Below are 15460 nucleotides of genomic sequence, written 5' to 3'. Positions count from 1 at the left end.
AGGGATACAGGATTAGAAACTCAAAAAATGTATTTTTCATTTCCCTGTGTGTTTAAGCCGAGGATGTGTTTGAATGCAGCACTATCAAAACAACCAGTTGCTAGACTTTGCTTTGCACCTTCTGGCAACTGTAAAAAAGCGAGACATTTTGAACTCTCCAAAGTGATTCCTCTGTGTCGGTGACACTCTGTTTACTGCAACATGTGGGATGCTGACGGTTTTCCCATCTGTACCTGAAATGTGAATTTGTGAAAAACAAGAGGCAGAGGGAAGGCTGAATCACTTCTGATGCAGGAGCATACATTTTCTACGAAACACAAACAATTATGAGGCGATACATCGCAGCTAGATTGAAAAATAACTCTAGAATGAAATGTGACTGTGAAATCAAACCTGATTTGCAAGTTTTAACTGTTTCTGTTTGTGGCCGCATTTGGGATTTGCCCGAATTAAAAGTAAATTGTTTTCAGCCTTTGCAGTTGGGGTGTAGAACAATTTGCTACATCAGCATACAAATCCACTACAAATGACACACCACTGATGAAAATCAAAAATTCTGTCACTAGATAAGTGAGGTAAAATAGATTTAGCCCCTCCTGCGATGTGTGTGGACTGTAAAGAAGATATTTATCGAGCTGTGGAGCAGAACTGCAGATTCGCTCATTCTGATTAAAGTCTTTACTATTACTGTTAGGGATGAGGTTTTCTCGTCTTCAGCTGACACCCACGTACAGAACTGTTTGTGTGTGTGTGTGAGTGCATATGCGCTAATGAAGCAGCGTGTTTTAAAGGGAGACGAGTCTTCCTAGCGACTAATCAAGGCTTCAGAGAGTGGCGAGGAGAGATGCTGCTACGTGACAAGATTAGTGGGTGACCTCCAAGGCTTCCTCCTTCTACCAATTAACACAGAGGAAATTCAACAGCCGGGACACAATGTGTGAAGCATTAACACACACATACACACACATACACACAGGTATACACACACACAACCATCACCAACTCCATCAAACACAGATCCAGTCACCAGCGGACTGATTAAAATAGTTATAGTCGCCAGTAAGCTGACATTTTGCCCCGGTATGTCTCCCCAGGTAGGAAATTTTAGAGTGCAGTCCAGTCTGGGAGAGGCGATATATGTCTCCCCGCCTGATAAACAATACTATAGACTAAGCTTAATGAGCATAGTCCAGAGGCTATTTAATGATTTCTCCCAAATCAGCGTTGTGGGGGTTGCTGAGATAATTGCACTGGGCTTAGCTGCAGACTAAGGGAAAGGGAACAAACAATGACACAAAAAAGAAGTCAATTCCTAGGGTGGGCAGAACAACCCTCAAATTAAAATGGTAAGCCTTGAGAAATGCACGCAATTAAATCCAACAGCTACAATAAATAAAACCAAACAAGCCAAACAAAGAGGGAGAAGATACAGTATAAAACCAAGATTGAGTGAGGGGAGAGAAGCTGATGCAACAGCTGAGATGCATTACTCCCTCTTGCCATTCTGTATTATTTATCGCAGATCGGGACGGGCATCAAAATTCATACTCTGAGAGGGAAGTTTGTGCGCCAGGGCCAACCTTGAAGAAGCCATGAGCGGCGTTTCTCTGTCCAAGCCAGAAGGAAGCGTCCTCAGGTATGTCCATGTAGGGGGCTTCCACCACCCGCTCATAGATCCTGCAAAACAAATACATCACTGTTAATATTTCTTTTTATTTCGAAGCTATTTTCATCCATTTAGAATAACAAGTCCCTCCCGCACTGCAGGTCCTGTCCTGTTAAATCCTTCTTTTAACTCTTTCCCTGAGGAGGGTATAGATAGCCACATGCTTTCCTTGATACACACGGTGTTGCCGTCTGCTTCTTTTATTGTGCCAAGGAGGCTCTTAGCACACAAATAGCAACACTCCTTTCATACAGCAGATGCACATACGACGCGTGTCGACTCAAGGTGCGTTTGACCTGCATTGAACCCATTTATATGTGACAGCTAAATGAGGTTACACTCTACGTGTCACTGTCAGCAAAGACTCCAGTCTGTGGCGCAGTTGCTAAACCACAGAATTACATTTAATTACAGAGGATAATTAGCAAATAAGTCTCAGTTTCATCTCTTTCCACCCACATCCTGTCTTCTCTCCTTCTTCCCTCTTTCTCTCCTCTCCTCTCCAGGAGTTGGTTAAATTATGTTTAAAATTCTGCATCATTAAATTATTTTTCCATCCCTGACAGAAAAGCCAGTTCACAAAAGCAGGGCAGCATCCAGCCAACATTACACCCCGAAAAGGAGGGTAGTGAAGGAGAGTTGCCTGATGCGAGTTGACTCATTATTTTGGATCAGTGATTGTGACCCACGTCACTGAGACGGTGTGAATGGCTTCCCAGTCTTCTCAGTCTTCCAATTTTCATACATTCTCATTTGGCATTTTGGCTGTCTCCATCCAGAGGAGACAATATTTGAACGAGAGGTTGGATCTGTGGAGGAGCGAGCGGTAAATCTGACTGAGAGCCCGAGGGCACCATCAGCAGACAGCCTGTCACTCAGTGTCCTTAAATAATGCATACAAATAAGCCTTGATAAAATGCAGACAGGTGAGTTATATAAAAAAATCACCCCTGTACAGTTGTAATGAAGAGGGAACTTAGCTACAGAGAACGAAAACATTCCTTGTACCACACAGTAGACAGTGTTTATTTCTGCTGTGAAGTCTGGCATTTTAATGTGGAGGTCTATGGAGATTGTGCTTTGCTTTCAAAATGAGCCTCAAGTGGCCATTAGAAGAACTGCAGCTTTCGGCACTTCCATGTTGGCTTATTTTTTCAGTCCCAGAGGTTGCCACTTAGGTAGAACAGGAGTGTTGCATGAGTGAGCGTTGGTTGATGTCGGGTCATCGGTGAGCGTCTGTCGCCCTTGTCTTTGGGGTGTGTCCTGCAGCGTTGGCCCTTGTCGGCCATTGTCAGTTTTTTTCATCCTTCTTTAGCATGTTGAATCAGCGTTAGAGACGGCGGAACCCGCCAGTAAATGAAATCACACTGATATGCAGTTCAGCTCAGCACACCATAAGAGAAGTGTTAGTAAGGAAAGCAAACAAACGGCTAATGTCAAGAGGGAGTGAAAACTGAAACAAGCTTGTCATATAAGGTAAGAATATTTTTCATTAGCCATTGAACTCTTTAGCAGAAATGTTTCCTGATGGTTTGTGTTATTATTCACTGGCACACAGTAAATATGCTCTGTTCCTTCAGCATTGGATTGTGTCGTTAATGTGCTAACTGGCTAACTAGCATCAAGACGGCCTTCCGGTTTCCCTTCTTGAATGATGATTACAGACTACTGCCGTCTGCTGGTGTGGAGAGTTACTTCCTCTCACGCAGGCGCAGAGCACATATGTTGGTTGGCCATCGGTTGTAGTCTTTGCGGTGTTTGTGTGCAACTTTTTGGTTGAGACACAGGCAACATGAGGCAACACAACACTAAATATCTTTGATGTCGGTTTGGTGTGTCTGGGTCTTAAAGTTCCTATTCACTGTATAACAGCAAAGTGTTCTGTGCTAAAATGTTTCCATTTATCAATTTTAAAAAATGTTTTAACCAAAGACATGGAAATTTTTAAGCTTGGAACAAAAACAGAGATGCTATGTGGCCATTATAGACGATCATTTAAAGTAGCAGCAAACTAAATGTCCCTCTCCTGATTCCAATAACTCAACTCAGGCTATCTGCCAATAACAAGTGCCAATCCGGTACCCAAATTTAACTCACTGCGTAGAACTCGCTGGAATGATTTATTTAAGGTAACACAGGGGGAGGTATCACTATAGGTTTTCATGACTCAGTGAATGTAACTGATAGCGGAGACACTGTTTTATATAATGGTAATGACAAAAAAACATAATATAATGTGGATTGATCACATCACTGCCAATACCTGATCCACTTAATAAGATCTATATTGGGGCTGATACCAGTGCATTATATGGGATTGGTGCATCCAGAATTTAAAGTTAGTTTGGGAACACACTTGCATTTTCTGGATCATGTTCTACATTTGTACTCTTCTAAATTACAACACATTTATTCAACATTTTATTGTCACATCTACTATGTAAATTCATCCCCTGCATCTTACCTGTTGCAGTCGACATGTAGTATGACATGAGAGGCGCTGACAGCCACGGAGACCTTGTGCCACTGGTCATCAGCCAGGCTGTACGGGAACACCTCAGTGTGGGGCTGTTGGCCTTTGGTACGGTAGTGAAGACGCACCTCACTGCGCTGGCCGCTGCTCTCCAGCTCCAAGAACCTGCAAAGTGCGAGCAACCTGCTTCTAGTAACAGCCACAGAATGACAGTTTCACTGAGGATCTGCAGTCGCTGCATTGTACACCACGTCTCGTTGCATTAAAGTCTCATTACTGGAACCGCATTCTAATTTCTGTTCACACAAAAACATGCATGCATCACCAAAGTCAGGGCTCCTCTAAGCACAGTGCAGAGAGATACACGTCACTCATTTCCAAGCAGTGCACTCCGATTTGCAACACCATTTAGAATTTAATCACATCACTAGTCAAGCATAATGGCACTATATGGCTGTTAAGTGCAACGTCAGCAACACACAACAATAGCTCACATGTAGAGGTTCAACTCTTTACATTGGCGTATTAGTATTCCTACAGAATCTCCTTCTCCACACCACTGAGATTCACCCAGCATAGTGACACTAATGGAAAGAGCTGCCAATACACACTCATCCCCTCTGCCTTTAAAGACAGACTTATTTAAACTGGAGTCATTTGCTTGAAACATTATTCAAAAGAAAAATAGACACTCATGCGAGTGTGGCAATAGAATTGATTTATCTGCAAACCAAATCTAATAGATTTACTCTCCCCCAGCCATGCATGCATGCACGATCATCCCGGCTCCATAAACGCACAGGCTAACACTTCTGACTCTGAGTTAGTGTTTCCCGTGTTTTCAAATGAAACCATGCAGTGCTGCTTTGTTGCATATGAATGGCTGGGAGAGCTAATCAGCAGCGGGGAAAGTCAATAACATCCCCGCGAGCTCTCTTCTCAGGACTGACTTTAATGTACAAACTGTTCAATCAATGCATTACGGGGATTCAGATTGCCGTTCTGATCATCCAACGGCTCAGCTACCACAAACTAATGGAAAACATTAGCATGCTAACTGCAGATAGTGTCTCATCAGTTTTCGATCCACGATTACAGACTCAATGTTTGGATCGTTGATGGACTGTGAATAATGCGTTGGCATACGGGGTGATTTGCTTTGTTTACTCAACTGGCGTGTAAAACATCTAAATGCTCATCAAATACAAATATTCAGGTTTCAATCAACATATTACAGACTGCTGATAAGACAAAACAGAGAGTGGTACTAAATTTAGAAAACAACTTTAATTATGGTTTATCAGTGGGGCTTTACAAACAGCTTTACCGTATTCCATGTGACATTTCTGCTCTTGCTTTGTCTCACACATGCTAAAATACGCATCTTTAATTAATGTTTTCAAGAAGTATTTTCACCTTGCATACAACACGGATTTGAAAATTTGATCTATATGCATTGCTGTTATATATTAGCAAGTACATCCAAATAAAAGATGTGGTTATGACTTGAATGACTGGCATTGGCTCGCCTTTTTCTGTGTTTAATAAAACATGTTTTAACCACATTATAATGTGAAATGTAAAGCATTCATACCTGTGCTCAGAGTGATGAATAGAGAGGATGACCCCAGAGTTAAGGTGATCTTGTTTGAGGGTCGCCAGCACAGTAAACTCATTCTTGCCTCTCAGCTTCTGGACCATTTGCTCTGAGACTTCAACAGGAGCCATCACTTCCCTGGCAGACCCTGCAGTGGAGACAGAAAATATCAGATATTATGCAAATGGCTAAATGTAAATGGCTGCATTTATATAGCGCTTTTATCCAGAAGCGCTTTACAATTCGCCTCTCATTCACACACAGACACTGACACACGGGCAGCAGCCAGCTACCGTGCAAGGTGCTGCCCTGACCATCTGGAGCAATTTAGGGTTCAAAACATTACCGTTATGGCAATAAAAACTAGAATTAACAATGTGTCCTTAATATATATGCTTTATTATTCTCACAAAGACACTTACTGAATATAATAAAGACAGGATGACTTGAATTGTCATGTAACACACATTACAGTGGAGTAAGATGTCTATTTTACAGAGACAAAATCTACACGTTGTCAACCTAAACTTCCCTGCTCTCAGTAACTTATACACCAGTGATCGTTCTTTATTTAACCCATTAATTTGTGGAATGAAAACACTGATGAGCAATAGCAACTGACAGCTATAAAATTAGGCAATCTTAAAATATTCTGTTGCATATGTTGTAGCGTATGAAATATGTTGTGATCAAGTGAAATGTTGTGCTGACATTTTAGGGATGCAAATGATCAAACAAGAAAATTATTCAGTTGGGATGTCACAGGCCATGGGCTGTAAATATTTGATGTATTCACATAAAGTCTTAATGAAATTTAATTTATGAATGATAAAACAAGACGCTGCACATTCTTACATAAAAATGTAATGTTAATGTTTCATAATGTTTCATATGTCCTTTTAAAAAATGTTTATAGCCTCAGTGAACATTTGATATAATGACATATATGACAAGACTCGAATCAGTGTTCATTTAAAAGGGATCTATTATGCTTTTCCTTTTTTTCACAATATTATTATGTCTTATGTTCATATTAATCATGACCCAAGTTTCAAATAATGAGGTAAACGTATGTAAGAAAAACCTCAGGCTTCGGACCGTTCTGAACACTCTGTTTCTACTTTATTTTTACACTAACATAAGCTGATGTTAGATCGTGACTGATGTCTTTACATGGTCATCTGCTCCAGGCAATGCTACTGCAAAGTGTGCTACATGTAGCCTATACTGCTACATGTAGCTACATGCTAACGTCATTTCTCTCTGATTTCGGATCATAATCCTGCTGCAACATGCTGGGCTGTAGAGATTTTAGTTTAATCACAGTGTTGGAGGCAGGAACCCATTGATTCCTATGAAAGTTGCTCAGTGGTACATGACACCAAACAAGTTCAACTTCCCGGTATAAAAATCCCCGGATCTTCCGCATCAGTGGGCCCAAAGAGCAAGCCGCTAGAAACGTGCGCTGACTAAACAGCTAACTTCAGTTTAAGCCTTCTGCTACTTCAAATTAGGATACAATTATTTCATCATGCAGTTTTTCTAGACTTTAGAAATGTTATGGGACCTAATAGATCAAATTCTGATAGTGAAATAAGTCATTTTATGGGGGCGGTACTCAAAAAAATGTATCCACTGATTTACAGATGTGCCTTTCACAATGTAAGTCTATGGGAAAAAAAACATTTTGGGCCCCTTGGCATTACATGAAGGTGTAATTCAACAGTTTGGCCACTATGTCAACATGGCTTTAAAGCCTGGCACTGTTCCCGGGGGCTTGGGAGAGACACAGAAATACGGAAGACCCCAAAATGCTGGCCAATCAGAGCAGAAAGAGCTTTTTTGGGAGGGGAGTTTAAAGAGACAGGTGCTATAATGGAGTCTCTGAGAAACAGAGTGGCTACAGGTGTTCCAGCTCAGACAGTAAGAGGAAAATTAAGTATTTTTTGAACATTAAAGCATGTAGACATGTTCTAGTAGAAACTCAAAATATAAGTTTGACCCTGAAAATGAGCATATAGGTCCCCTTTAAACTTTAGGAAGCTACAGGCCAAACACTTTGTGCACTAAAGTTATTAAAATCAGTTTTGCAAGTTGGTTGACCATTTTAATCTCCAACTTGTTTTGATAAATGGTAGATGTAGCCTCAAGACTTCTTGAAATAATGATGAGGATGTTTGTCAAATTAAGGCATTAGGAAACTAGTGAGCTGCTTTGAAGCTTAAGTGGTTTCAAGATCAGGTCAGCTCATTCAGCTCAAACGAGACTGGAAGTCGTCCACTTGCTAAGATCATTAGATAACAACTTAATGCTAACAAACATTGTACCAAACATGTGGTAGCTCGTATCAGATATCCCAAAATTGGATCAGTGGATCAGATACTTTCTCCTTGGCTTGGTGTCGGACTACAGATATGGAGCTACAGATTTGAGGACAGGAAGTGAAAGGCTAATGGTGCCAGTGTGGATGGGAGGGCATTTTCTGTGTAGTTAGCTCGTAAGCTCCTGTTTGCACCACCGTGCCCCCTTACTCCCTCTCCAACTCCACACAGACGTCTATGCTACTTTAATGGAAGCATCAATAAATGATAACGTTTCTCAGAAGCAATCACATCAAAGAGTTCACTTCCAGCTACGGGATGCATGCAAGATGCCCTGGCACACTTAGGCGCTCCAGGAAGCTAGCGTGGCAGCTTTTCCTCAGTGTATTAACATTACTTCCAGCTGGTGGGAGTAACCAATTAACACAATGCAATGTGAAACAGCAAAATGTCATGACGACAACTGCCGCTCACTGTGTACTCATCGGTTATAGAGGACGCAATGACGGCATGTTGAAGAGAGGAGCATGTTTTAATATGTCTGCTTTCACCGTGGACTTACGGTGCTGCTGCCGTGCTAGCCTTTTCCGGATGGAAAACATATTCTGAGTCAGTTCTCTCTAAACAAAACTGCTCACTAGATGTGACGCTCACCAGAGGAGAAGCACAGGGCACAGTTTCATGCATTTTGCATTGCCAGCGGAGTATCATTCCAGTGTCATTGGCTAAGGTGGGACAGATGGTCCAATGACTGCAACAGGAGTTCTGCCTAGCAATAATCTGCTGCCATCAACAGATCCCACTTAATAACCAAATCCAAATGACCACTGTTGACTATAATCTCAGAAATTAGTTTGGTTTTTAGGGATGTTTTGATCCAAATTGCTGAATAGTAATTAAAACTGGAATTGGGTGTCTTTTATTTTATTTTTTTAGAAAAATGCTCAATGCAGTTAGTCATTTTCAAGCCAAGCAGGATTTACAGTTTACAGTTTATGGAAATATGCACTGGTCAGTCTTTAGCCATGCCATGTGTTGAACAGAGAGTACGTTGACATCTCAATCATGAGTGAAATGAGCACAGTGGGAGCAGGTGTCAGGGCGGGGTCCATACTGAGAGGAGGCTGATGAGGAAAGGGGGGGGATGGTGAGGACAGTGGAACCTCTACCACTGGGCTGCTCCCCATGTTGGCGACCATGAGGCTTTGATCTATGAGTGGATGACTCTCATCACCAGTCTTTATACTTAGAGGGGAATGGGGTTGCTTCAAATGGGGCTTTGGGGGATTGGAGGGAGGAGACATCTCCTCATTTCGATGGAGTGATGAGATTGGTCTGTGTAGAGTTGCCTGTACGAAAAGCACGATGACTCCAACACTCTTGACAGGCACTCGAACGAAGATTGAGACAGCTATAGCGGTAACATCTCTGCATTCCTAAAAACATACATGAAAGAGCAGTTTTTGCTGTGATGAGAGGGCCAGCTTTCCCTTCTGCCAAATCAATGTGGCCCTGCTGTGGGGGCCTTTGGTCGATTATCTATTGGCAGGCGCCTGGATGGGGCAACCACCTGCTCCTAACTACCACTCTGATGTGAGATACTGACACAAAATAGCTTGAAAATGATGATCTAGCACATAAAATTCCAATCAGCACATTTTCCAGCACAATAACACAGCTCTTGTCATCCATCCTAGTTGTTTACAGGCTATGAGGAGCGGCTGATTGTGAGAAAACTGTTTTTGAGACATACAGAGTTTTATCAGCTGACTAGAGATCTCCAAAAGCCTCAGGCTCAGTAGCATCCCTAGGAAGCGTAGCTTTCGGCTACAGCCTAATCTTATCTCCTGGGTACATTGTGCTTTAATGGCTACACTCAGGCCACGATTTCCATCCCTCGGCTTCATTTCTAATCTTAAACTGTCTAATGTGGTCTTATTTTGTTTGACCCCTGGTACCCACACAGCTGTAATCCCCTCACACTCCCATCACTGCATTCTCACAAAGTATATTGGCAGCGCTGCACCAATCACTTGCTCACACATTCAGCATTTAGAACAGGTGCCCTGCAGCACAGCCTGAGAGTCCAGATACACCCAGCTTTGCAACAATCCTTTTCTCACACATTCCTTTCACTTCTACCTGTATTTACTGAAAGTTCTTGTACTGGAAAGAGGTAGAGTTCCTCCTTTATCCCCCAGCAAAGAGAACATACTCTGAAGGACAGGCAGAAGTATATTTTCTATGTTCAATACATGTTCGGCTTCTAATCTAATTATTTCCCAAAGGAAACTGTGACTAAAAACAGCATTACGGATATTAGATAAGAAGATCATAGACACTTTTGTACATGAATAATGAAGACTTTCATTCTTCGGTCTCTAGTGGATTGCCAGAACAAAATAACACCTCCTACGTCTTTGCAACAACTCTTCAACAACATTTTGCAAATAAGCCATCTCACGACCGGTTAAGAGTGAGCGAGCCATGAGATGCACAAAACACACAGAGCCAAGAGGGGCCTGAATAAACACAGTGATCCGATCAGCAGAGGAAGGAACACAATGCCAGGGTAAACCAAGTAAAAGTGTACTATTTTCTTATTGCGTAATGTTTTTTTATTTGAAAAAAAAGTGACAGAGCATATTTCAAACAACACATTTTATCTGCCGGTCTGAGCGCAGAAAAGGATATGTGTGGGAGGGTTAGGCAAGAGAATATCTCTCCAGAGGGATTAGAGTAATGATAAACTCTCCACCGGCAGCAAACTCCAAACCTTTCATTACTGTCAACACACGCGCAAAAACATATGCGCACACACAAACAGGTGTAGACGGCAACACTGACAGACACACACACATACACTAGACATTTTGGCTAGCCTACAGCTCTAAACATTGAGTCAATACAAAGAGACGCCTACAAAGGTATGCAGAAATATGGGCTAACGCAAAGATGGACACACACACACACACACACACACACAAGCCGACCCCCAAAAGCTGGATCTTAAGAGCTCCTGAATATTCCGCCGCGCTCAGTCAATCTGCATTCGGCGGACCATCTCCCCCCACTGTGTCTCCACTCTCCTGGAACAAATACTAAACCGAGCCAAGGGCACCTCCAGGACTGCTTTGGCCAGCAATTTCTCCCCAATTCTCAGATCACCTCCCCTGTGACCGCCTGTCTGACATTCACACATACACAGAGCTAATGACAGCCTTCCAGCCACCCAACTGTATAACTGCCCTGGGGGGGATAGAAATATCTCTCCCTCCATGGTCACCGGTGCTCCTGTGTGGAGCGTAGGATCAGGCTCGCCTCAGAAAGCAGCAAGCAAAGCAGACTCTGACCACAGGGAGTTGAGGATAATGTCAGTCAACAGTTTGGGAAAGGTTGGGTAACTTTTTGGGCAAAGCAAAAGAATACACTGCTAAAACTACAGCATATATTGAAGTAAGGTGGATAATCCTTTATTGAGATTTTTAAAAATCCGTGTGGACCGGATTATTTAGTGTTGACTAAGCACCTGGTTTAATTCAGGTAAATGTCACCTGCCTTATCTTTTTTAACTAGATAATTAATGTGCTGTCTGCTAAACATCCACCACAAGCTCACACAGAGAAACCTCAAGCCATTTTGTCTCCCCCTGAGTCCTTAAAGTCTTATTCTCCTAAAACAATTGAACGGATCTGCCACGCTGTGCCATTATTTCAACATGTTCCCAAGACAAATTGACAAGAATATTGTGGAAATGGGTGACAGAGTAAGGCAGATTACTACACAGCCCAGTCACCAGGCATTGCACGTTGCTGCAGACCACAGATATGTTAAATTTTTACATTTTATACCTATCATATCAGCGTTTCTAAAGTTCTGTAGTGCTAAATACAAGCATATCATAAGTGCTGTATCGTAGGCAACTGGACTTGCTTGCGTTTCTTGAAGACGTTTCGCCTCTCATCCAAGAAGCTTCTTCAGTTCTACATGACTGGTACGAAATTGCAGACTATAAACCCTGTGAGGGTAGGAACCCTTGCAGAGTCATAGGGGTCACGTGAGCTCTTAGCTTCAGAGTCGTTAAGGTCACAATGTGAGTCGTCAAGAAACGCAAGCAAGTCCAGTTGCCTACGATACAGCACTTCCGATTACCATGATCTGGATGACTGAGAATCTTCACCGATAAATACAAGCATATTAGCTAAGTTTCTCAACAGGAGGAGATAACGGTAGACCACTGTTCAGGACCAACAAACAACAAAACATTATTTATTTATTTCAGGAAGGCACTGGCAGCATTTCTAGCCCTCCTTGTGTAACCAAAACCAGGTATTTAAGCCAAAACACGATCTTTTCCCAACCACATGCGAGTGGTTTTGTACCTAAACATAACTAGGGCTGGATCGATTAGTCGACTAATCGATGACTAATCGACTATTAAAATATTCGGTAACTACGACTAATCGGTTTGAGTCATTTGTCAGTACTATAAAGGTACTCCAAAATACTCTTATTGCAGCTTCTTACGTTCAAATATTGGCAGCTTTACACACTCTCCCATGACGGTGAACTGAAACCGTTTGCCATGAGTACGAAACAAGACATTAGATGATATAATTTGGGGGTTTGAAAGAGACAGACTGACATTTTTCAACATTTTAACACATTTTTCTATAAAATGATTAGTCGACTAATCAAAGAAATACTGCCAACATTTATTCTGGCGACTGAGTTGTGCCACACTGTCCCATTTAATTCTTACAATTTGTGGAACAATGAGCCTCTGCACTCATTAAACCCTCCTGTTTCGATTTTTTCAAGTCTATCCTAATACATTACTGACATGCTTGTAAGTGCACTGAAACAGAAATGAGTCGCTATTAACATTTGTCCTGCCCATACTAGCCACAAAACAATGAAAGTTAATTTCAATGTAAAAGATAGGGGACAAAATCCACATTCCTCCAGATCAGCTTAAACTAACGCAAGGCTTCAGCAGTATGAGTTACACAAATCTGTTGGGTATTTTCAAAAGTTAGTCTTTTTACTCGCAAATTCTCACTTTGTATTACTATCCCTCTGCTGCAGCTCAGCAAGGAGACGCTGTCTGTGGAGGCACATAGAGGGAATTTCATACTAAGAAGTCTGAAACTTTGAGAAAAAAAAAAATCACTGATTTGTCTGACGCAGTGTGCAGACGCCTCACATTATCTTCAGCTAAACTTTGGAGTGAATCTTTACACAGAGCTGTAGGTTTTGACATTCCCATCTATTGTGTTGAAATCGAATGGATCTCTTTGCAGACAGTATAGACAGGACGAACAATATCAGCAATCAACAATCCCTCGATGTAAACATTGGCATGTCAGTATTGTTTTGAGTATTTCTCATATCGAACAAAAGACGCTAAATCTCTGACAGTCAAAGCCAATTACTCGTCATGGTGAATACAACACTGCCTGTCGTTTTGGAGGGGAAAGTTTAAAAGCCTGAGAAAGCCTGTGAGTGTCTATCTCCTTTAACTTTAGCTTATATTGGAGTTATGATATGTAGCATGTGAAATAGAGTATGGTGAATGTGCTAGGAAAGGTAGTATCGGCACTGTCTCTACCTGGAGCTCACATAAACGGAGCCTGGGTTTGTTGAAGGTGGCAGTGCTGTTTGGGCTGAGAAAGCCATGTGTAAGTAAGGTAAAGGAGGTTGTTGGGTCGGTGCGGGGAGCAGTGACAGCTGGCATTAGGGGAGTGTCTCTGGGACGCCAGAGCCTGTCTAGCCTCCTGGAGGTGTCGTGGGACCAACTAGGTGAAACACTAGTGAAAGGAGGTTCCCACCTGATGACCCCAAAGACGTGTTAGTTATCACTGCTCACTGGTCTGTATAGTTAAGCCTTGCCATAATAGCTTATCATAGGGCTTAGGAGGTTATTTCCTGAGTGCTGATCCTTTATCTAGAGCACAAATTTCTTGTGTTTATTTGAACAAGTCAAAGCCAATTTACTCGTCACAAATACGACACCGCCTGTTGTTTAGGAGGGGAAAGTTTAAAAGAAGATAACCTGAGTGATGTCAGCAGAGTCACTTGGGTTTGGAGAATACAAATAAAAACCTTTGTTACAAACTAGCAGCCTTTCCTGCTATTTTTTTAACTTCTCTGTTGCAACTCACCCAATTTTATGGAGGTTGGATACCAAATCCCTGAAGCAGTAAGTCATTTAACACAGTAGTTTTAAGGCCTAGAGTGCTGTGCTATCTTTATCTTTTCTTATTCACTGTATGTACATATTTATTTGAATGATACTAGCACACATCCGCATTCAGTTATGTTTTGCTTCTTTCTATAAGGAGAGTTTTTTTCTGTGTATTCAAAGTGCATTGTGCAACAGGAACTGCAACAAGACAAAATGTACTAAACATGGGAACCATAGGTGCACTGACATTTGGCAGTAGCGGCTCTAATCCAAAGCACCTTGCAGGACAAAAAGAGTTTACCATGAATGTTACACTAACCGCTTTTGTCAGTGCTAATTACCTTATTGACTCCTGTACGTAAATGCTAATTCTGCTTTTTTTTTTGTGCTTCCTTTTAGTGTTGAGTTAGCTCCAAAACAGCTCCCTCTGTATCTGCTCAATACAATTCAGCAGAGTACAGAAGCTTCTCTCTGATACAGACGCTTAAATCTGGGCTCTGCAGGACTAAGCTGCCCTCCCACCCCATTGCATTACATCCTGCTATACAGCCCAATACTCCAGTGTATCGTATAGTTACTAGCAGCTGGCAAGTGTAGCCCCTACAGTGGGAACACATGATTGTCTTTCCTATTCAATCTGTTACACACATATTAATGCAGGATAACAAACTCACATTCACACATACTCCCCACTGTCTTCCTCCCTCCTTCGCACACACAGTGTTGCTGTATTATAAATGAGTCTCTTCCATCCCGTTACACTTCAGTGTCGCTGCAGCCAGGGACATAATCACCACAACATACACAGAAACACCTCGCTGGCAGTGTTCAAACAGTCTGAGCAGGGAACATGCTTCTGACAGGGCTCACATACACATACAGAGATACAATTACAGGGGAGTCTTGCTCTGCAGCTGAAAGGATGCTTCTAGCAATTGTGTTGTTTGCACTTCGAATGAGTTTGGTCCATACGCTTGTAGCCAGAGAAGGGAGAGAGTATTGGTGTGTGTGTTGGGGGAAGGGAGTGCTTCTGGGTGTGGCCCCTGTGCTTGTTTATACAGAGACAGATAGATATCTGGATGTCTAGATATTAAAAACAGTGGGAGGTGAGGGAGGGAGTGCTAATGATCTGATGATTCTGTGGCGTGGCTGAGCATCACCTGGCGTCAGGACATGAGAGGAGCATAGCCCGGGGGCTTTTCTCCCTCTCTTTTAC

The 15460-nt window shown here is 42.2% G+C and overlaps 1 protein-coding gene across 1 annotated transcript in view; it reads right to left on the bottom strand.

The window, feature by feature from the left end:
- Positions 1-15460, bottom strand: part of nell2a (neural EGFL like 2a) — a 130306-nt gene that overhangs the window by 111959 nt on the left and 2887 nt on the right. Inside the window, exons 3-5 of the mRNA XM_033635465.2 lie at positions 5734-5884; positions 4131-4304; positions 1581-1677 (exon numbers count right to left, since the gene is read on the bottom strand). Of these exons, the coding sequence (XP_033491356.1) occupies positions 1581-1677; positions 4131-4304; positions 5734-5884 (422 nt within the window). The remainder of the gene's footprint in view (positions 1-1580; positions 1678-4130; positions 4305-5733; positions 5885-15460) is intronic.

This window comes from Epinephelus lanceolatus, chromosome 5 (genome assembly GCF_041903045.1).
Source record: "Epinephelus lanceolatus isolate andai-2023 chromosome 5, ASM4190304v1, whole genome shotgun sequence".
In the NCBI taxonomy this organism is placed as follows: Eukaryota; Metazoa; Chordata; class Actinopteri; order Perciformes; family Serranidae; genus Epinephelus; species Epinephelus lanceolatus.
This window is presented reverse-complemented; position numbering and strand designations above follow the sequence as displayed.